Consider the following 21640-nt stretch of genomic DNA (forward strand, 5'->3'; position numbering starts at 1 on the left):
ATTTGGACAGGATAAATAAGTACACAGATTCAAAATAATGGCCAAAAGGAGGAGAAATGTTTCACCTGAGGGTGGTTGGAGTCTGGAATGAACTTGCTGAGAGGGTGGTGGCAGCAGGTTCGATCGAGGCATCCAAAAGGGAATTGGATTGCGAATTGAAAAGAATAGGAAAGGTTTCAGGAATAAGGCAAGGGAGTTCGACAGGGTGGAATGTTCCTTCAGAGAGCCAATGCAGACTCGATGGGCTGAATAACCTCCTTCTGCAGTGTGAAGATTCGGAGTCCGATTTATGCTCAAGAATGCTCTCCCTTAGAAAATACAGGCAGATGGATGAATGAGTCTCAAAATCCAGGGAGCACAGAAACGTAAAACTAGAAATCTCCAGAGCTAGTACACCATTGTCCGTTTCCTTAGTTATGCATTTTAATAAACACAGCAAAGTTATATTACTTTTGAATCTTACTATGCAAAGAGCAGAATGTGATACGTTACACAGACTTCAAATCAGATAAATAAATTAGTGTGACAATACATTGAGAAGAAGAATGAGGAAAGGTAATACAAGTTAAATGGCACAATTTTAAGTGAATGTAGGCACAGCAAGACCTGATGGTGTTTCTGCACAAATCTTCCAAGGTAGCAGGACACATTAACAAAGCAGTTAAGCATATGGGATCCTGGGTTTTTAAATCTATAAAGGCAGTGTACAAAACACAACAGAATTGCACTAAAGCCACGTAAAACACAAAGTCTGCTCCAGCTGGAGCACTCTGTTGAATTTGGGCAACACAGTTTTGGAAAAACATGTAGGCTTTGGAAAGGGTACAGTGAATTATTAGCATGGTTTCAGGGATTAAAGTTACATGATTCGGCCAGAGAATCTGGGATTACGTTTCTTGAAGAGACTGCCAAGAAAAGAATTCTGAATGGTTTACATAGAGTTTCCAACGCCTCAGTGTTTTTAACCAGAGAACACAGAAAAGAATGACAGGGGAGATGGGGAAGACTTTGAAGCAACGAGCGATCAGGATTTGCAATTCATCACCTGACAGGGTGCAGTTTGAGGGATTTGAATAAAGATGCAAAAAAAGGTTGCAGGGCTATTTGGAGGGGGGGGGGGGGGGGGGGGGGGGGTTGGATTAACTGGACAACTTTCCAAAAAAAAAAAAAGTAGATGGTGCAGACCTGACACATTGAATTGTCTCCTTTTGGGCTATAATATTGTAATGATACCACAGCATAAGTATAGTGACCTTAAAAAAAATCGTGCATGCTACAGTCAGCAACAGAAAGTCGGTTTTGGTTATTAATGCTCAGAATGCTAAAATAGCACAGGACTGTTATGATAATCTAACTATAAAATAATCCACTAAAAATACTCAAAGCGCTGAGAAATGACTCGAATCCATTAAATAATCTTCACATTTCTAACTTCTGGACAAAGCTGCTTTTCACAAATTTCCTGTATATATCAGAAGGGTGGCCTGGCCAATCTTCTTCCCTTTCTCAACCATAACTAAAAACTAATTGATCATTACATTTCTGTTTATGCAGTTTCCTATGTATAATTTGGCTGGCATGTTCCCGACACCACAACAGTGACTTGACTTTACAACTATCTCATTGGCTATAAAGTGCTTTATAACATCCTGAGGTCATGAAAACTGTCATAGGAATGAATGCAGGTCATCATCAACATATTCTTGGTTTGCACAACTTACATCCACACTAAAAGCAAATTACTGCAGATGCTGGAGATAAAAAAAAAAGCAGGATTCTGGCAAAACTCAGATGGTCTGGCAACATTTGTTCAGGGAGAAGCCGAATTAACATTTCAAGTCCAATATGATTGCTCTGAAGATTCAAAGCAAAACCAGAAAGTGCTGTTTTTCTCCCTCCACAGATGCTGCCAGACCAGAGTTTTTCCAGCAATTTCTGATTTTATTGCATCCAAGGTACTTGAACCAGCAATTCTTTGGGAGAAAAAGTTAGATAAGGCACGAGGAGTAGACAAGTGACAGGTAGGTGGAATTAATGAATAGTAAGGGATCAAGTGATCGTTGTACTAAAATTGCTCATGAAACTCAGATCCCTCTACATCCCACTCTTCTCTATTTATAAAACCTGATAATTTTTCTGAATTTAAGAAATCTAGCTGCAAGAACACATACCTTTTCTTTTGCCAGGAGGCTCTTTTGTTGGCGATTTTGCAACGGTTGCGTCCTCATGATGATCTATTATCGTTTGCACTTTGGACTGAAACTCCTGAAGCAGGTTTTGGGCCCAGCAGGTTCTCGCTTCCATTGTTTCCGAGTGTCTAACCCAATGTTTGCAACTGTCATCTGCAAACAGAGGATGAAGAGCAATAAATTAGCAAAACTTCATACTGAAGGGACAAAGTTTGAAACTCCCTTGGGCAACTCACGTGTCATAACTTAATCACCATGACATCATCTTGTAGCAGTGACAACTTCAGTGAAGAGTGTAACCATTACTCAAAACCCTACCTACAAATCTGCACCACAGTAAAGCCAGTTTTGATACTTAAGCTCCTTCAACCAAGTTTGGTCAAACTGAGCCTGCACGGTCACTTGACTTTGGTAATCTGGTCCTCAAAGCTTAGGCAATTCAGCTGTTGTGCGTGCTAATATTTCTCATTTTATGGTTTGTCCAGTTGTAATTTTTATGGTCTGAGGGCATGGGAAGGGCCGGTCTCAGCACAATTGTTTAACTAGTTGATAAATTCCACGACAAAGTAGGTGTGTTAGTAAAAGTAGTCTGGGCTCGATGCAAACTAATAGGAAACTAATACAGATTTTACACATGTTCTCCTCCCAAACTCAAGGAGCCATTATGCTCACAAGAAATTGTATGAGCTACTTCCTACTTTTACAAGGAACGAAGCATAGCCTTTAATAATAATTTATTCAAAATTTCTTAATTTTTCTTCGAATGTTTGACGTTCTCGCCTGCTATGCTGTACTATTCCTGGACTGGGGTCAGTTAGCTCAGTTGGCTGGTTTGCAATGTGGAGCAACACCAACAGCACATGTTCAATTCTTGTACTGGCTGAGCCTTCTCAACCTTGCTCCTTGCCTGATCCTCAAGTCAAATCACAACCAGGGGACAGCTTTAAATTGAGGGGAGATAGATATAAGACAGATGTCAGAGGTAGGTTCTTTACTCAGAGAGTAGTAAGGGCGTGGAATGCCCTGCCTGCAACAGTAGTGGACTCGCCAACACTAAGGACACTCAAATGGTCATTGGATAGACATATGGACGATAAGGGAATAGTGTAGATGGGCTTTAGAGCGGTTTCACAGGTCGGCGCAACATCGAGGGCCGAAGGGCCTGTACTGCGCTCTAATGTTCTATGTTCGATGTTCAGTCAGCTCTCTCTTAAAAGTGTAGAGCAGCCTATGGTCCTCAGAGACTATGGCGAATTTCGCATTTCTATTCATTCCTGGAGGTCAACTGTGATAGAACATAGAAAATACAGCACAGAACAGGCCCTTCGGCCCACGATGTTGTGCCGAACCTTTGTCCTAGATTATCATAGATTATCATTGAATTTACAGTGCAGAAGGAGGCCATTCGGCCCTTTGAGTCTGCACCGGCTCCTGGAAAGAGCACCCTACCCAAACTCAACACCTCCACCCAACATCAAGGGCAATTTTGGACATTAAGGGCAATTTATCATTGGCCAATTCACCTAACCTGCACATCTTTGGACTGTGGGAGGAAACCGGAGCACCCGGAGGAAACCCACGCAGACACGGGATGTGCAGACTCCGCACAGACAGTGATCCAAGCCGGAATCGAACCTGGGACCCTGGAGCTGTGAAGCAATTGTGCTATCCACAATGCTACCGTGCTGCCCTTAAGAACAAATTAATCTACACTATATCACTTTACCGTAATCCATGTACCTATCCAATAGCTGCTTGGATTAGATGTATCTAATTACTTCCATTATGAGTCTAGTTCTTTTAACAACAGAATTCACTTACTTGCCCAGTGGAAGGGGTAGCAATCTAAGCTCAAATTCCTGAATGTTAACTGTATAGCACCTCCAGCTACTCGATGCTTGGATCCTCCTAAACAGCAAAAGGCAAAATGCGTGAGAGAGAGAACTGCAGCAGGGATGAACACCTGACTGGACAGACTAAAACATGGATTAGCACAAAAGATGGGCATGAATCTGGGAGGCACCTCATTCTTCCAGCATTTGCAGTTTTTCCTTTCGTATCTCATTAGTTTACTACATATCACCACCGCCCTCTGCCCCACACACCACAGATGACATTCTGAGGCAGAGAATAGCTCTTGGAAATTACAAAAAATATCTCAGGCCACAGTTGGGATTTAAACATTTTTAAAAAATAAAACAAATTAAACTTTTGCCCTCCACCCTCTAGAACGAACATTTCATAGCATTCCCACACCCACAACACGATCAAGCACTGCAGATGTACTTGTAATGTGTTGCATCCTTGGATGAAAACCGGCTTTCCCCTGCCAAACCTTAATCTCATTTTACACATACCCTCAAAATAACGGATGTACATAAATTACAAAGAAATACAAACTTGGATCACTTGCAGACACAGTGAGTGCTCGTACCTTGTTCCACTGAGAAACCATCATCACATATGTGCAGATCCAGACGGGAGATATGACTGTGATAGGATGATTCTTTTACATCATACATTTCAAAGTACTGGCTGATACTGTTTGAACTGTTACTTGAGGAAGTTGATTGTGTTCGTGTATGATGGGCGCTAGGCATCGATCCACTTGTCTGTAAAAGATGACATTCACAAGATAATTTGAAAAGGTGCAGTCAACTGCAGGTAAATGGCAATGGACACCAAGTATAGTTAGGCTGCACAGCTGCCCAAGGGTCTTAAGTCAACAGCTTTAGGTCTGACCTATGAGAAAATCCAGTAAAGTGTGGGATAACAATGAACAATCTTTGTTCTTTCTCCTCCATGTTTCCCCTCCCCACTCACCAAGCATACATTTTTGCATATATTAGCTGTGCATTGCATACTTGAGAAACACACTGTTCCCAAGCCTGCTTCTGAAGTCCTGATGAGGTTAAAAGCATTCACCATTTCACAGTAACTTCATTTGAAGCCTACTTGTGACAATAAGCAATTTTAATTTAATTTCATTTCATTTGTAATGCAGAAATGCACTTCAACCTCATACAAGGCCAGATGGGCAATTAAATGCAGAAATCAAAAAGTTATCACGACTGGCATCTTGACTCCGTTCAAATGCCTTGATTAGTGTTGTTTCTTGCTTGCACAATAGATATGGCGGCAAGTACTCATTTTAAGCCAGAACAGGATTTTACAATATGTTAAATATTAATGAGTCCAAGTCAATCTCTCTGGCATATAAAATTCACAAATGCAGAGTCTCATTCCTCCAGGTTTAATTTTGGGAGTTCAAAAAAGTCAATTTTCTTTTACTTTTCCTATCCTAACAGTTTTGGCTGTACATGTTTTAAAATGAAGTTCACCATTTAAAGTTGTAATTCCTTCTTGGTGCTTGCATTGAAAAATTTTCAATGCTTCAATCTGATTGGTTGAGGAGGTGTGCAGTTGCTTTCCTGACATCCCTACCATGTAGAATGTACCAGGCTGATCATACCATATGCTTGCCAGGAATAATTTAACAGCAGCATCATTCACTGCTATTTTAGGACATTTTGGGCAGTTACATTGTCTTTTACTCACAAACAGCAATTAGAAAACATGGCGACTGAGTTGTGTTAAACTGAATCCGGGGCGCAAGGAGCTTAGCAGTGATAGGGAGAACAGTTCTCGGGACTGCCGGAAGAAAAGCAATACAGTGAAGAGATGGGCAAGAAAGCAAGTGGCAGAAACTGTAAGAACATCTAGTTATAGAAACTAGGGAATGAAAAGAGATGTTTCCAGGAAGATTGAAGTTCAAAGGGAAACAGGGATTAACATTTGAGCAGGGAACTGTTTACTGAAGCTAGAGTTGGAAAGTGCAAGAGATGGTGAAATTGGCTGGGGAAAAGCAGATATCTGCAACAATCGTAAACCATAGTCAAACAATAGTATTCTATTGTGGTAGCTGGGTACCGGAGAGATAATGTGGAAGCTTGAGCACCTGAGAGATAATGTGGAAGCTTGAGCGAACATGGCAATTGAAGACAAATGCATATTGAAAGGAGAGTGGGAAATCCTGGAAGTGGATCATTGCTAAAACTGCTGAGAGAAGGCACTGTTTTAAAGAAGAGTGGAGTTTGGAAACATTTGTGAGATAATCACCTGGGGGATTGGAGGAGAAATGCACAGAAGTTCAATTGGGTTTCAGAATGGAGTGTGTCTGACCACAGTTTGCCCATTGGTTTACAGGGACAGTGTATTTACCGAAAACATTATAGCGTAAGAAACATCTTGTAACCTGGGTTACCTTTAATGAGTTCTGTTGTGAAAATAAGTGGAAGTGAAGGAGTATTGTATTTTAATCAAACTTTTCATGGTTTAGTAAAAATATTTTGCTGTTAAAAGTTAATGGGCAGCCCTGTGACTCTTCAATCTCATTTTCTAAAAAAAAAAGTCAAAATTATGGTCTTCTGAATCAGGGTTCCATTCTGGGACATTCCCGTCCCAACATTTCATATGCTGAAGTGCTGTTAAATAAAGAAGCCTGACAGTTCAAAGGTGGCCCTACCTCACTATATGTTTGCATTCATTCTCTCCATCTTTGGAGAGATTTAAGTGGTGCACATGCAGAAAATCCAAAATAATGATCACAAGGGCTCCCTTGGGCACTTTTGTTTCCAAGTTTTCCAGAGCAATGTCCTGGACAGATGGCTTAGTGTTTGCTTAAAGCATTTGGGCATTGCAATTTAATCTAGATAATATTTGTATGTACTGCTTGACAAAACCATACTAACATTTCACTTGTATTTCACATACTCCACAATGCCTCCATAAAAGTAACATAAAAGTTTTAATAATAAAAATTCTAAGACAGAGTTCAGAAAGCTGCAGCAGCTCGCAACTGTGTCCATTCGTAGCGATAGTGTGCGGCACAGCAACACGGTGGTTAGCACTGTTGCTTCATATCGCCAGGGTCCAAGGTTTGATTCCCGCCTTGGGTCACTGTGCAGAGTCTGCATATTCTCCCTGTATCTGCGTGGGATTCCTCCGGGTGCTCCGGTTTCCTCCCACAAGTCCCGAAAGACGTGCTTGTTAAGTGCATTGGACATTGAATTCTCCCTCAGTGTACCCGAACAGGCGCCGCAGTCTGGCAACTCGGGGATTTTCACAGTAACTTCATTGCAGTGTTAATGTAAGCCTATTTGTGACACTAATAAAGATCAAAATTATTTAATAAGTCAATTCTGCTTCCATGAAACCAACACAAGGCCAAACCAAATCCATCAGATCAGTAGAAACATGAATGACAATGATTAATCAAAAAGTCTATCATGGCGTTTGTCTCAAAACATGAATTCTTCAGCCAATATCCTTGATAACACAACAGGAAAAGAAACACTCATTGCTTTGAGGACATCAAGGAGACAAAGATGGATTTCTACCAACACTGATCAAATTACACACTGATCTGATGACACCCTATTTTAAACTTAAATGTTGATTTATAAACTTGGATTTACTGCAACTGGAAAACCTACATAACAGTTCAGTTATTGCATGGAAAATTAAACTGATCAAACTGCTGAATCTCATTTGCACTCACCCTTGCAGTGTCCGGAGCCATTCTCTTCCGCTGCCTAGCTGAATTCTCCATGGCCTCACTGAGTGACTGTGCATATTCAATCATTGCTTTTAGTTGGGAGTCAGTGAGAACCCACAGCAAATCATCCAACAGGAACATTAGCTTTGAGCCTACCACATTGCAATCTTTCACCTGGTACAAAGCAAAGATGTAAAGTTGATTATTCTTAAAACACGTGAGAAATATTTTTCAATCCAATTCTCCACAAGCTTCTTTATTGCACCGTTTCAATCATCCAACACTTCTGCATTTGCTGATTTACATTTGCTCCCAGCCGAGCAATGCTCAGATTTTAAGTTTCTCAATTGTTTTCAGATCTTTCCACAGCCTTGCTGTTTCCCATCTCTACATTCCTCATGTCTTTGGAGATACTTGCTCTCCTCCAATTCCGGTCTCTTGCACATCACTGATTTTAATCACTCCATCACAGGACTTTCAGCCGCAGGATGGAGAGTTCCATCCCTCAAATTCTCCATCTCCAGATACTCATCAAAATCTTTTATCTGTCCAAATAATAATAATAATAATAACAGCTTGTCACAAGTAGGCTTCAATGAAGTTACTGTGAAAAGCCCCTAGTCGCCACATTCCGGCGCCTGTTCGGGAAGGCTGGTACGGGAATTGAACCCGCGCTGCTGGCATTGTTCTGCTTTACAAGCCAGCTGTTTAGCCTACTGTGCTGAACCAGCCCCTGGTTTTGCTTCCTTATGTAGCTCCATGTTGAATGGATAAGATAACTGGGGTCAATCCACCCAAAGTCAAATGTATTTACATTACAACTACTGCTGATTCTGCCTCACTAGAATTATGCTGCATATATAATGCATCCAATGTGCAACAAAACATGTACAGATAATTGGACTGGGCTGCCAATCAATGATGATGCACTTCAATGTCAGGCAGCACAGTGCACAATGGTTCGAGTCGGACCTTGGGTGACTGTGTGGAGTTAGTACTTCTCCCCATATCTGCTGTTCCTCAGGGTGCTCTGGTTTCCTCCCACAGTCCAAAGATGCACAGGTTAAGTGTATTGGTCAAGCTAAATTGCCCCTTAAGCGTCCAAAGGTTAGGTGGGGTTGCAAGGATAGGGCGGGGGAGTGGGCCTAGGTAGAAAACTCTTTCAGAGGTCAGTGCAGATGCGATGGGACAAATGGCCTCCTTCTGCACTGGTAGGGATTCTAGGAGTCTATGAATGCTCATCTATTGAGGGCAAGATGGCATGAAACAAGTCTTCTGTAAAGATTAACAACTGTTGTGCAGCTTAGTTGACCAAAGCACCACAGCAACTAAGTAAACATATGGCTTTCCAGTCTAATTGGAGCATTGTTCCCCCTACCAGTCATATTTACAGTCCCCTCAAGAGACTTGCTTGCATTGGACGATTACGGTTGCATCCCGCCAGCTCTAAGGTTGCAAGTCGGTCCCCCATGTAGAAGATCCTAATCGTAGGGTGGCGCAGTGGTTAACACTGCTGCCTCATGGCGCCGAGGATCCGGGTTCGATCCCGGCCCTGGATCACTGTCCATGTGGAGTTTGCACAATCTTCGTGTTTGCGTGGATCTCACCCCACAACCTAAAGATGTGCAGTAGGTGAATTGGAAATGCTAAATTGCCCCTTAAGTGGAAACCAAATTTTAACAAGTCCAGTCCTGTCTCCACCTTTTGAATCTGTGGTTATTGCAGAGGGGGGCCATGGTGGACATCTCGGTTAAGCCGAAGTGTTGTCTCAACTGGTTCCATGTTTTTAACCTTGCTACCACCACTGGTATGAGTACTTTGCCGGCAGGGATGGGAGCGCTGTCGTGTCGAGGGCTCGGAGGGTTGTTTCCATGCAGAAGAACTCCTCCAACCTCAGCCATTCCATGCTCGGTTCCCTTCCCATGCCCTCCCACTCTCGGCTGCAGCTGCCCAGTGGTAGTTCTGCAAGTTTGGAAGGGCCAGGTTGCCCATGCTTCTCCTCCTCTGCAGTGTTGTCTTAGGGATTTTTAGATTCTCTGTGCTCTCTGCCTCCTCTTCGGATACACTACCAACCTTTTGCGTCTCAGAGGGTGATCGCCAGGGGTTCAATTGCCAACGCGAACAGGAGCAGGGACAGTGTGCTTCTCTGTCTGGCACCTCTGTGCAACTGGAAGTGTTCAGAGCTGATGGTGTTGTACAGGAGTTTCACCGATGAGGTGAACAACGTCCCTAGCCCAAACCACTCCAGTATCTCAATGAGCTACTTCCATTCGACTCTGTCGAAGGCCTTTACCGAATCCAGGGAGACGATCACCTCTGGTGTTCTCTCCCCAGATGGGGTCAGTATCACATTCAGCAGCCATCTGATGTTCGCAGTTAGCGGTCTACCCTTGACAAAACCCGTCTTGTCCTCTGCGACCACCTCTGGTACGCAGTTCTCCAATCTCTTAGCCAGGACCTTCGCGAGAATATTTGCATCTACGTTAAGCAGCGAAACGGTTCTATATGATCTGCATTTTGTTGGGTCTTTGTCTTTTTGGGGGTCAGCGATATGTTGGCCTGTGTTAGCATAGGAGGCAAAGTGCCCCTTGTTAGTGAGTCTGCGAACATCTCCCGCAGGTGCGTGGCAAGAGCTGGCGCAATTATTTAATAGAAGTCCGCCGGGAACCCATGGGCCCTGGCGCTTTCCATGCCTGCACGGAGTGGATGCTCTCCATGATCTCACCCAGTCCTATTGGTACTTCCAGCTTCCTCAGTCTATCATTCCCCCATAACTGGCACGTCTGTCAAAGAACTGTTTCATCCCCGAGTCCCCTTGAGGGGCTCAGTGGTGTACATTCCACAGTAGAAGGCCTCAAATGCTTGGTTGACCTATTTTGGTTCGGCTACCAGTCTGCCTCTGCTGTCCTTTACCTGGGCTATCTCCCTCGTGGCTGTTTGCTTTCTCAGTTGGTGAGCCAACAGGCACCTAGCCTTCTCTGTGTTCATAAAAGGTCCCCCGTATTTCTTATTTTAACACAAGATGTCAGTTTCCCAGGTTCATGCAACCAGCATTTAGAAAACCTGAGGCAAAGGCATTTTCTTTTGTATATCCGACATTAGCGCAGTCCAGTGGAATACCCATTGTTAACTACTGATATATAAATGACATAACCAACAGAAGTATGAAAGTTGGTGGGCTGAACATACCCTTCTCTTAAGAACAAGTTTGATTTTTGACTGGTTGGTGATCAGCCTTAGTGGTGTACTGATAATGCTCTGATCACCTGGGATGGCATCAGCTTCAATACGGAGTGTCTGCCAGTTTATTTCCTTAAAAGTCAAAACCTGTTAAAAATACATAATTAAAATTATGAACCTCTCAAGCTAGATAAAAAAAAGTAGAGCAATTTTGTTACTTTGTTTTTACAGTTTATAAACAAAGAAACAATACATGCGAATGGCTAATCAAAACCCCTATGTCTATTGATATAGTGCCGACAGACTGCAGTAAACCAAAATTCACATTACATTTGGGACAAGAAGCCAAAATGTTTTGAACACTCGGACCACCAGAATGCTCTCCACAGGGACCCAATCTTGAGACTATGTTAGCGCAAAGATGTGTCCTTTGCTCGTGTATAGGAGTCAGGTTTGATCCCATCCTTGCTAGGGTCAATACTGCGTGTATAATCCTGTGGTTTTCAGTCTCCATGCTTTAAAATAAATGAATAAAGCAAACGCTGTACAAAAACAAACAAATAATTAAATGGGGGCTTCTCTTTTTTTTCCCACTTAAAAAGAGTGCTTGTGAGGGAAGCTTCTGGGCCGAACTTACACATTGAAAATGTGGGTGTGTCATTGACCCAAATGGAGTTCCATATGTTTCATTGCACTGGTAGCTTATTTTAACAGTAAATATGGGTGAATACAAAGCTAAGAACAGGCTTACTAAGGGTAAATTGTGATAGTTTTTTAAAGAAGTCAACTGAAATATGAATTTCATGCCCCTGGAGTTTCTCGACCCCATGAGGACAGTCCCCAAATTCCAACAGTCATCAGCAATCTCCATCACTCCATCAGAGCCAATCTTTGGTATACTAGCCATAATCCAAGGATCTACTCAAATGTTTTAAAAACCTCCTTCTCCCACATTCTCCGACCCGGGTCAGTACAACAAAACCCAGAGACTTAACTCAGTGTTGCTGGTTCCAGGGCAGAGCCTGTCCCAATGTTATTGCGTTTAGTGTTATTATTTTGTCCAACAGCCCTGTTTTTGTCAACCACTGACTCATCATGAACAATGATTCATTTAGTGAGATCATTAAAAAGGGTAATGCAATAGGAAAAAGAATCATGTATTTTTATTATAACATTGTGCAACTTCTTGATCTCTCAAACGTCGCTACATAAAATAAATATGATAAATGCCCCAAACTCAAAAACTGTGCTCTCAATTAAATTTTCAAAGTGTCGTTTGAAGTTTCAGACTCTCACAAAGGAATTTAACTGCAGGACGAACTGCACATGGTGGGCTACACAATTTTCCCAGCTATAAAATCATAGATGCTGTTAATATTGGAAATAATTTGATTTCCTGCAGTTCTAAGAGTTTTTGGCCTACTTAAAAGTGGAAATAAGTCGGCACATGGCACGGTGGTTAGCATTGCTGCCTACGGTGCCGAGGACCCAGGTTCGAACCCCGGCCTGGGTCACTGTCCGTGTAGCGTTTGTACATTCCCCCTGTGTCTGTGTGGGTTTCACCCCCACAACTCAAAGATGTGCAGGTAGGTGGATTGGCCAGGCTAAATTGCCCCTTAATTGAAAAAAATAAATAATTGGGTACTTTAAATTTATTTAAAGTGGAAATAAGATTAGTTACCAAGCATACGGTTTATAATAAACATACTATTGAAATTGAGAATATAAATACCAATGTGAACAGAGGCATTCAAGAATTATTCAGTTGATGGCTAAACAAACTATGCATTATGTTCCTTGGTGTCCACCTTGCTCAGCTGTATGATTTTATTTATTTATTTTTATCCATTTACGGAATGTGGGCGTCGCTGGTTAGGCCAGCATTTATTGCCCATCCCTAGTTGCCCTTCAGAAGGTGGTGGTAAGTTGCCTTCTTGAACCGTTGGAGGCAACTCACTTGATTTTATCTTTGTGATGGAGTGCTGATAAAAAAACCCTTGCATGGATTTTTTAAATACATGATCCTCAACCACAGTGTTGTTACAAAGTTTAATGCTGTGAGCACAATGTATAAACACAGCTCAATTATTTGGAAGCAACACAAGCATTGAAACAACAGCATATTTCTGGACAATTCAGTTGTGTGCAGTGACTGTATACTCATGCTTTGAGAAGTTTACATTTTCTCTACAAATGCAATATAGCTCTCTCATGATAGGGATAGGAATACATTAAGTATTTTTGTGCCGTGTCAATTCTATGACTTGCCAGATACCTGGCAACTCGTTTATCGCCACTAAATTCTATCCTTCGAGAAGAACACTACAATTTTCATTCCTGTTCACATACATAGTTGTTAAAACTACTAGATAATTTGGCTTGCACATGAAAAAGGTTAATCTAGGGATCATGCATAACCATCTGTTTACACAAAGGTTGTTGATCAAAGAGATTTTCATGAGGATAAGATTGCAAATCATTCAACTTGAAAAATGCTGTTCATTCTACTAGTATAATAGGTCAGCTACATCTGCTCCCATCTTTGCTATTACTAAAGCTATAACCATTATATACAACAAGGCCCCAATTGCATCTCTGCAGTGCTCATTCAACAGACTTCTTTACGGGAAGATATTGATTTTGTCTGCTTATAGTGGTCAGTGCATTCACAGATCACACTGCTTAGTGGTGGAGTTCAAATCATTGCATCGACTTAGCAGAGTTATGTTAATAGCTATAAATTGATACTTGAAGTACTATGAACTCTTACCTCCCCTCGCTCTGGATCAGTAATTCTTGTGAATCGGAGATCACTTTGTTGCCACTTGGGATTCACACTGTAACCATGGAGTTGCCACAGCTCAAAGGAAGTATTGAATGCTTTCGCTTCAACTTTAACTACAATGGAATTCACCACAATAGACATTCCTTCTACCACCTTTTCAGCAAAGCCATATTCACTGGAGACCAAGAAAAATAATTTAGTATCATGTAACTGAACGCTGCAGCTTAATAAAGTCAGTAACATAGATTTTATAAGCACATAATGTACTGACTGTTGGAATTTCAGCTATATTGGATTATATGTATTTGGTGAAGTAAAGTGTGTTTGACTGCTTGAGTCATTTTTGTAAAATAATTTTGGTTTGACAGACAAAGATTTTAGGAACCAGAGGTACAATTAACCATCATAAACAGTTTGATCTAAGGCAATTTTGTTTTGATTAAGGGGATTCCCTGGAGAGTTAATTAGATTTCAGCTTGATGAGATGATGTCATTGTAGGGTGGAGCTAAGGCATCATGCATTTTGAGAAAGCATTTTCAATCGAGGTCTGATCTGGCTGAAAGCAGGCACAATGAAACAGTTCTGCTCTCCCTGTAAATTAGTTAAGAGATAAACTGTATTTCAAGCAGTGCAAACTTGCCTGAGGACAAGGTGGATCTGAAACAAGCTTAAGAGATTAGAATGTTCTGGATGTCTACATGTGCCACTATAAGCACCATTCTTAACCTTGATCACGCACATTTACATTCCCTTTGTCTTTATGTCCACAACATCTTTGTCAATCACTGGCCCTCTAACCAGCCCCACTGCCCCATGTTCCGCCCCCTCCACAATAATACAAATCTGACTATTTCCTGTTCTCTCCAGCTTTGACAAAGAGACATCCAGACTCGAAACGTTAGCTCCCTTCGCTCTCCACAGATCCTGTCAGACCTGCTGAGATTGTCCAGTATTTTCTGTTTTAGATTCCAGCATCTGCAACAATTTGTTTTTATATTATGGTTTAGTTTCTTGTTGTTTGAGTGGGAATAAAGATAGCAAGTAAGGGTATTGTATTCAATGTATTGAGTAGTATTGTTTAAGGGGTAATTGGAAGTTATTTTCTGGTGCGATGTTAAAGATTTTAATACTATGTTAGTCATAAAGTTTGTTTTAATATACCATATCCCTAATTATTCGTGCAATCACTCTTGGAGCGAAATATCCTTTCCTCACTGTCTTGCTAAATTAAAATATTGGGATTTCGGTCCAGTGTCCTAACCACTGTTGGGGTCTGGTCTTGGATTGTAATAATAATAATAATGAGAAACATTGGGTGTTTCATAGCATGACTGCAAAAGATACTTGTATGTTCATAGGCATGAAAATCACGGTGAAGTGCAGCTTACATACTTTATTTCACAGCAAGCAAAATAATTTTACGTGTCAGTTTATCAAGTATTGCTATATGTGCTCATGAACTTTGCAAAGATTATTTGTCATCTGTTTCAAGGTTTAAAAAAAATTCAGCAAATGGTGGAACTTTTAATGTTGAGAAAGAGAAGATAAGGAAATATGCAAGCATAAAGTTAGGAAAAAACCAGCAAAAGAGATGATGGAGGAAGAAAAAGATGCTGGAAATAATCAACAGGATGAGAGCGGTGTTCAGAGAAACAGAATTAGCGTTTCAGGTATTACGATCCCAAACCAGACCCCAACAGTGGCTAGGCTACTGGAACAAAGCCCCAATACATCGGTTTAACACTGTGCGGAAAGAACGATGTGCCCCAGGAGTGATGCCATGAAAAAAAAGAGGGCTTTGGTATTTCTAAAACAAAACTTTATTATAAATACAATATTTGACTTCCGGTTGCGACTATGCGGAGCTAAGTCGCACATTTGGCGGCTCCCACATAAATGGACTTTTGGGCTCTTTTCAGGGCCCCCAACGGCACTTTATCGACGTTTCCCGGTGTGGGAAGGAGAATACAACATTTCCCCGATAGTATATGGCTTTTACCAGGAGCGGGGCGACTAAAAAAGGTGGTGGTGGACCCGAAGAAGGTGCGAGGGAAGAAGCACAAAATGGCGGCGGGCGGAAACCAGGCAGCGTGGATGCAGTGGGCGCAGGAGAAACAGGAGGGTATCCAGCACTGCTTCAGAGAGATTAAAGCGGACCTACTTGAGCCAATGAAGGCTTCTATTGATAAGCTGCTGGAGACACAGACGGCCCAGGGGGTGGTGATCCGCGAAGCCCGACAAAAGACCTCCGACAAAGAGGACGAGATCTTAGGCCTGGCGGTAAAGGTGGAGGCGCACCACAAGAAACGGGAGGAGCGGTTCGAGGAGATGGAGAATCGGTCGAGGCGGAAGAATCTGCGGATTCTGGACCTCCCGGAGGGGTCAGACGTGGGGGCCTATGTGATCACCATGTTGAACTCGCTGATGGGAGCGGGGTCCTTCCAGGGGCCCCTGGAGCTGGAAGGGGCCCATAGAGTGCTGGCGAGGTGGCTCAAGGCTAACGAGCCTCCGCGGGCGGTGCTGTTACGGTTTCATCGGTTCGCTGATTGGGTGTGCGCGCTCAGGTTGGCCAAGAAGGAGAGGAGCAGCAGGTGGGAGAACGCGGAGGTTCGGATATATCAGGACTGGAGTGCGGAGGTGGCGAAGAGGAGGGCCGGGTACAATTGAGCGAAGGCGGTGCTGCACAGGAAGGGGGTGAAGTTTGGCATGTTGCGGCCGGCGCGACTGTGGGTCACCTACAAGGACCGGCACCATTATTTTGAGTCTCCGGAGGAGGCGTGGGCCTTTGTTCAGGCCGAGACGTTGGACACAGATTGAGGGTCGGGATGGGCGTTTGGGGACTGCGGTTGATATGTTACTTTTTGAGGGGGGGTCCTTTGCTCTTGGTTTCTTTTTCTTTGTGTTTTTTTTCATTCTGGTCGGTGAGGGTGGTTAGGCACTGTTTTGGTTGGGTTGGTCGGGGGGGCTCTTGGAGGGGGGGTAAGCAAATGGAACAGGTGTGGATGGCCGGCGGTGAGATGGGGCACCGCGGGGGAGGGGGAGGCCCGAGTCAGGGGTGAGGGGACTGGGCCTGTAAAAGAAGCTGCATCAGAGGTGGCAGGGCCGGGTAGGTGGAAAGCGCTGGCTTTTTCCCACGCTGAACACTGGAGGGGGCGGGGCCGGGGAAGCGAGGGTTGTTTCCCGCGCTTAGGATGGAAGGGGGAGGGGGAGAGCCTGTGGATGGGGAACGAAAGAGGAGGGTGTGTCACACAATGGGAGGAGTCGAAGGAGAGGCGGGAGTGGCCGGGGTCAGCAGACCTGCGGAAGTGCAATGGGGGGAGTAAAACAGCTCGGATGGGTCCTAGCCGGGGGGGGGGGGGGGGGGGGGGGGGAATCGAGTTGCTGCTGCTACGGTCAAGGGGGAGCTGGAGCAAGTTGGGGAGGGGGGGGGGGGTCCAGACGGGGGTCTGCCGCCTTGGGGAATGGGCTGGGCGTGGGGTGCGGGCACGTGGCTGGCTGAGGAGGGGTTATGGCTAGTCGGCGGCAGAGGGGGGCGGGTAGCCCCCTGATCCGGCTGATAACCTGGAATGTAAGGAGACTGAATGGGCCGGTCAAGCGGGCCCGCGTGTTCGCGCACCGGAAGAGGCTGAAGACGGATGTGGTTATGCTCCAGGAGACACACCTGAAGGTGGCAGACCAGGTAAGATTGAGGAAAGGGTGGGTAGGTCAGGTGTTTCATTCGGGGCTGGATGCCAAAAATCGAGGGGTGGCGATCTTGGTGGGAAAAAGGCTATCGTTTGAGGAGTCGAGCATTGTGGCAGACAATGGCGGTAGGTACGTAATGGTAAGTGGTAAGCTGCAGGGAGAGAGGGTGGTACTGGTCAATGTGTATGCCCCGAATTGGGATGATGCAAGTTTTATGCGGCGCATGTTAGGTCGGATCTCAGACTTGGAAGTGGGGGGCCTGATAATGGGGGGAGACTTTAACACGGTGCTGGATCCGGCACTGGATCGCTCCAGGTCTAGGACGGGTAGGAAGCCGGTGGCGGCTAGAGTGCTGAGGGGGTTTATGGACTAGATGGGAGGGGTGGACCCTTGGAGATTTGCAAGGCCGGGTAATTTTCATTCTTCTCACATGTCCATAAGGCTTATTCCCGAATCGACTTTTTTATTTTGAGCAGGGTGCTGATAGCGAGAGTAGAGGATACCGAGTATTCGGCGATAGCCATTTCGGACCACGACCCGCATTGGGTGGACTTAGAGCTGGGGAGGAGAGGGACCAGCGCCCGTTGTGGCGCTTGGAGGTGGGGTTGTTGGCGGACAAGGAGGTGAGCGAGCGGGTCCGAGGAAGTATAGAGAGGTACCTGGAGGCCAACGATACCGGGGAGGTCCGAGTGGGGATGGTATGGAAGGCGCTGAAGGCGGTGGTTAGGGGAGAGCTGATCTTCATTAGGGCCCACAAGGAGAGGAGGGAGCAGGGGGAGAGGGAGAGGCTGGTGGGGGAGATGGTGAGGGTAGACAGGAGGTCTGCGGAGGTGCCCGAGGAAGGATTGTTGAGGAAGAGGCGCAGCCTCCAGGCCGAATTCGACCTGGTGACCACCAGGAAGGCGGAGGTGCAGTGGAGGAAGGACCAGGGGGCGATTTACGAGTATGGGGAAAAGGCAAGCCGGATGCTGGCGCATCAGCTTCGGATGCTGGACGCAGCTAGGGAGATCGGGGGAGTGAAGGACAGGGGAGAGAGTGTGGTGCGGAGTGGGGTTGGCATCAATGGGGTCTTCAGGGACTTTTATGAGGAATTGTACCGGTCCGAGCCCCCACGAGAGGGAGGGAGGGATGGGCCGCTTTCTGGACCAATTGAGGTTTCTGAAGGTGGAGGAGGGACTGGTGGCAGGATTGGGGGCCCCAATTGGGCTGGAGGAGCTGACCAAAGGGATAGGGAGCATGCAGGCGGGGAAGGCACCGGGGCCGGACGGTTTCCCGGTCGAATTTTATAAAAAATATATGGACCTGTTGGTAGTTAGGACCTTCAATGAGGCAAGGGAGGAAGGGGGGGGGGCTTGCCCCCAACAATGTCCCGGGCACTGATCTCCTTGATCCTGAAGCGGGACAAGGATCCCCTGCAGTGTGGGTCTTACAGGCCGATTTCGTTGCTAAACGTAGATGCCAAGGTGCTGGCGAAGGTCTTAGCCACGAGAATTGAGGATTGTGTGCCGCAGATCATCCACGAAGACCAGACGGGGTTCGTGAAGGGGAGGCAGTTGAACGCGAATGTGCGGAGGCTTTTGAACGTTATCATGATGCCGGCAAGGGAGGCGGAGATAGTGGTGGCGATGGACGCTGTGAAAGCCTTCGATAGGGTAGAGTGGGGTACCTGTGGGAGGTGCTGAAGAGATTTGGGGAGGGGTTTGTCAGGTGGGTTAGGCTGTTGTATGAGGTCCCGATGACAAGTGTGGCCACAAACAGGAGGAGGTCAGAGTACTTTCGGTTGCACCGAGGGACGAGGCAGGGGTGTCCCCTGTCCCCGCTGCTCTTCGCACTGGCGATTGAACCCCTGGCTATGGCACTGAGGGGGTTGGTGCGGGGTGGGGAGGAGCATAGGGTGTCGCTCTACGCGGACGACTTGCTGCTGTATGTGGCGGACCCGGTGGGGGGAATGCCGGATCCTTAGGGAATGAGGATCCTTAGGGAATTCGGGGATTTTTCGGGGTACAAGCTCAACATGGGGAAGAGCGAGCTGTTCGTGGTTCATCTAGGGGACCAGGAGAGGGGGATTGGCGAGCTCCCACTAAAAAGGGCGGAAAAGAGCTTCAGGTATTTGAGGGTCCAGGTGGCCAGGAGCTGGGGGGCCCTGCAGAGGCTTAATTTCACAAGGCTCGTGGAGCAAATGGAGGAGGAATTCAAGAGGTGGGACGCGTTGCCGCTGTCCTTGGCGGGTAGGGTGCAGTCAGTCAAAATAAATACAATATTCAACTTTTGTCTTCACACCTAAAAAAGAACAGCTTACAATTACCCCTTAACACTACTATACAATTGACCATTAAACAACACGAACAGAAACATACTGCTCTTAATCTATCTTAAAATTAGCAGAGCACAGAGTAATACTTGCGGCACAGAACAGACACTGGCTCTGGTGAGAACCGTTTCAGACTCTGGCTGAAAATCTTCAAATAGCTGCTTCAACCATGTGTTTCAGCCTCTTTCTAGACTTCAGAAAAGACTGCACTGCTTTAAACTATCCCACTAGGAATGAATTGTGGACTCAGGTCAGGCAGATCAGAACTCAGCTCCTCTCGTTCTTTCAAAGCTTCTCCAAACTCTCTGCCTCTGTTTTTCTCAGCTCCACCCAGAAATCACCTTGAGCACGATCTGGTCAAGTTGCGCTCAACCGGGCGCGATCTACCGGCCATGTCACACCCAACCGGAGCGCAACGTGGCCGGTAGATGCCAGATGAGGCCTCCTGTAGGCTTCTTGGCACCCACTATGCCTCATGGGATTTACCAAAGTCCCGCAAGGCGGTGCATCCAGAATCCCACCCACAATGGGCACGACCAAGCCAGAAGCGCTTAACTAGATTTTAAACCTACTTAGTCTAACGGCCTGCCAAGGGAGTTCCCAGCCCAGTGCCGTTCAGGACTGGTCCACACAAATATTGACACGGTGGAAATGGCACCCGGAGTGCCTCCAGGTCCATCGGAGGGCCCTGCGTGGCAGGAATAGTGCAGGGTTGGCCCCTGGCCCTTCCCCTGGAACACAGGCACCTGGAAATGTCAAGGTGCCTGGGTGGCACCGCAAATCCAGCAGATCTATAAAATAATGAGCATAGATAAGGTAGATAGTCGACATCTTTTCCCAAAGGTAGAGGAGTCTAGAACTAGAGTGCATAGGTTTAAGATGAGAGGGGAGAGATACAAAAGAGACGGGAGGGGAGATTTCTTCACACAGAGGGAGGTGAGCATCTGGAACGGGCTGCCAGAGGCAGTGGTGGAGGCGGGTACAATTTTGTCCTTTAAAAAGCAGTTAGACAGTTACATGGACAGGGTGGGTATAGAGGGATATGGGCCAAATGCAGGCAAGGGGGATGAGTTTAGTGATAGAAACTGGGCGGCATGGACAAGCTGGGTCGAATGGTCTGTTTCCATGCTGTAAACATCTATTGACTATGAGCACTCCCAGGGTGCCAGTGCCTGGTTTCTCAGGTGCAAGTTTGGCACTGCCAAGGGTCAGGGCCTAAGGGGGCCTATGCCCATGAAAGGAGGATGGAGATGGTGCAGGGTGGGTATGGTCTCCATAAGGTTTGGGGGGGGGGGCTCCTGGAAGGGGGCGAGCGAAGACCTGAAAGGGGGACACTGAGCGACCCCATAGCTGGGGGTTCTCACTTGGAGGGGGGGGGTTAGGGAGAGAACTTCACATACATGTGGGGGGGTGACATTGCTCTTGGGTGGAGGGCCCACAAGCTCACTGATCAGGACACCCTTTCAAAATGGCAGCCCAATCTCTGAGGAGCCAGTCTGGCCAGTGAGTTCAGCTCCCCAGTGATAAAGATAATTCTAAGTGTGGGCTAAACCGGTGAGAAACTCCCCTGATCCCAAAAAAGTGACCAAGTGTTGTTAGATAGTGGTGGGGAACCTGTCGACAGAGCCAGCGGGAAACTCCCAGCAAAACCTGCCACAGATGACAAAATGACACGAAACTTTTCCGTTAGCCAACATCCCTCATTTACCCCGACTAAAAAAACAAATGATCACTGCAGGCTGCAAAAGCCCATAACTCTCCTGGGACTTCCCCAGGCAAACTATTATGCATCAGCCCAGACTGGAAAAAACATTCTTTCCTCAATTTCACCTGCTGTTTCCTAGAAGCAAAACAGAACCCTTTTCAAACAAACACAATGTAATCCCAGGCTTTTAGCCCTTGAATTGCCCACTATATTTATAATTCAATTTTC

General features: G+C 45.5%; 1 protein-coding gene across 1 annotated transcript in view; it reads right to left on the bottom strand.

Annotated features, from left to right (window-relative positions):
- Positions 1-21640, bottom strand: part of bltp3a (bridge-like lipid transfer protein family member 3A) — a 238498-nt gene that overhangs the window by 89522 nt on the left and 127336 nt on the right. The window contains exons 5-10 of the mRNA XM_072480504.1: positions 13697-13886; positions 10936-11073; positions 7750-7920; positions 4624-4801; positions 4011-4097; positions 2172-2342 (exon numbers count right to left, since the gene is read on the bottom strand). Of these exons, the coding sequence (XP_072336605.1) occupies positions 2172-2342; positions 4011-4097; positions 4624-4801; positions 7750-7920; positions 10936-11073; positions 13697-13886 (935 nt within the window). The remainder of the gene's footprint in view (positions 1-2171; positions 2343-4010; positions 4098-4623; positions 4802-7749; positions 7921-10935; positions 11074-13696; positions 13887-21640) is intronic.

The sequence above is a fragment of the Scyliorhinus torazame genome, chromosome 17, assembly GCF_047496885.1.
Source record: "Scyliorhinus torazame isolate Kashiwa2021f chromosome 17, sScyTor2.1, whole genome shotgun sequence".
In the NCBI taxonomy this organism is placed as follows: Eukaryota; Metazoa; Chordata; class Chondrichthyes; order Carcharhiniformes; family Scyliorhinidae; genus Scyliorhinus; species Scyliorhinus torazame.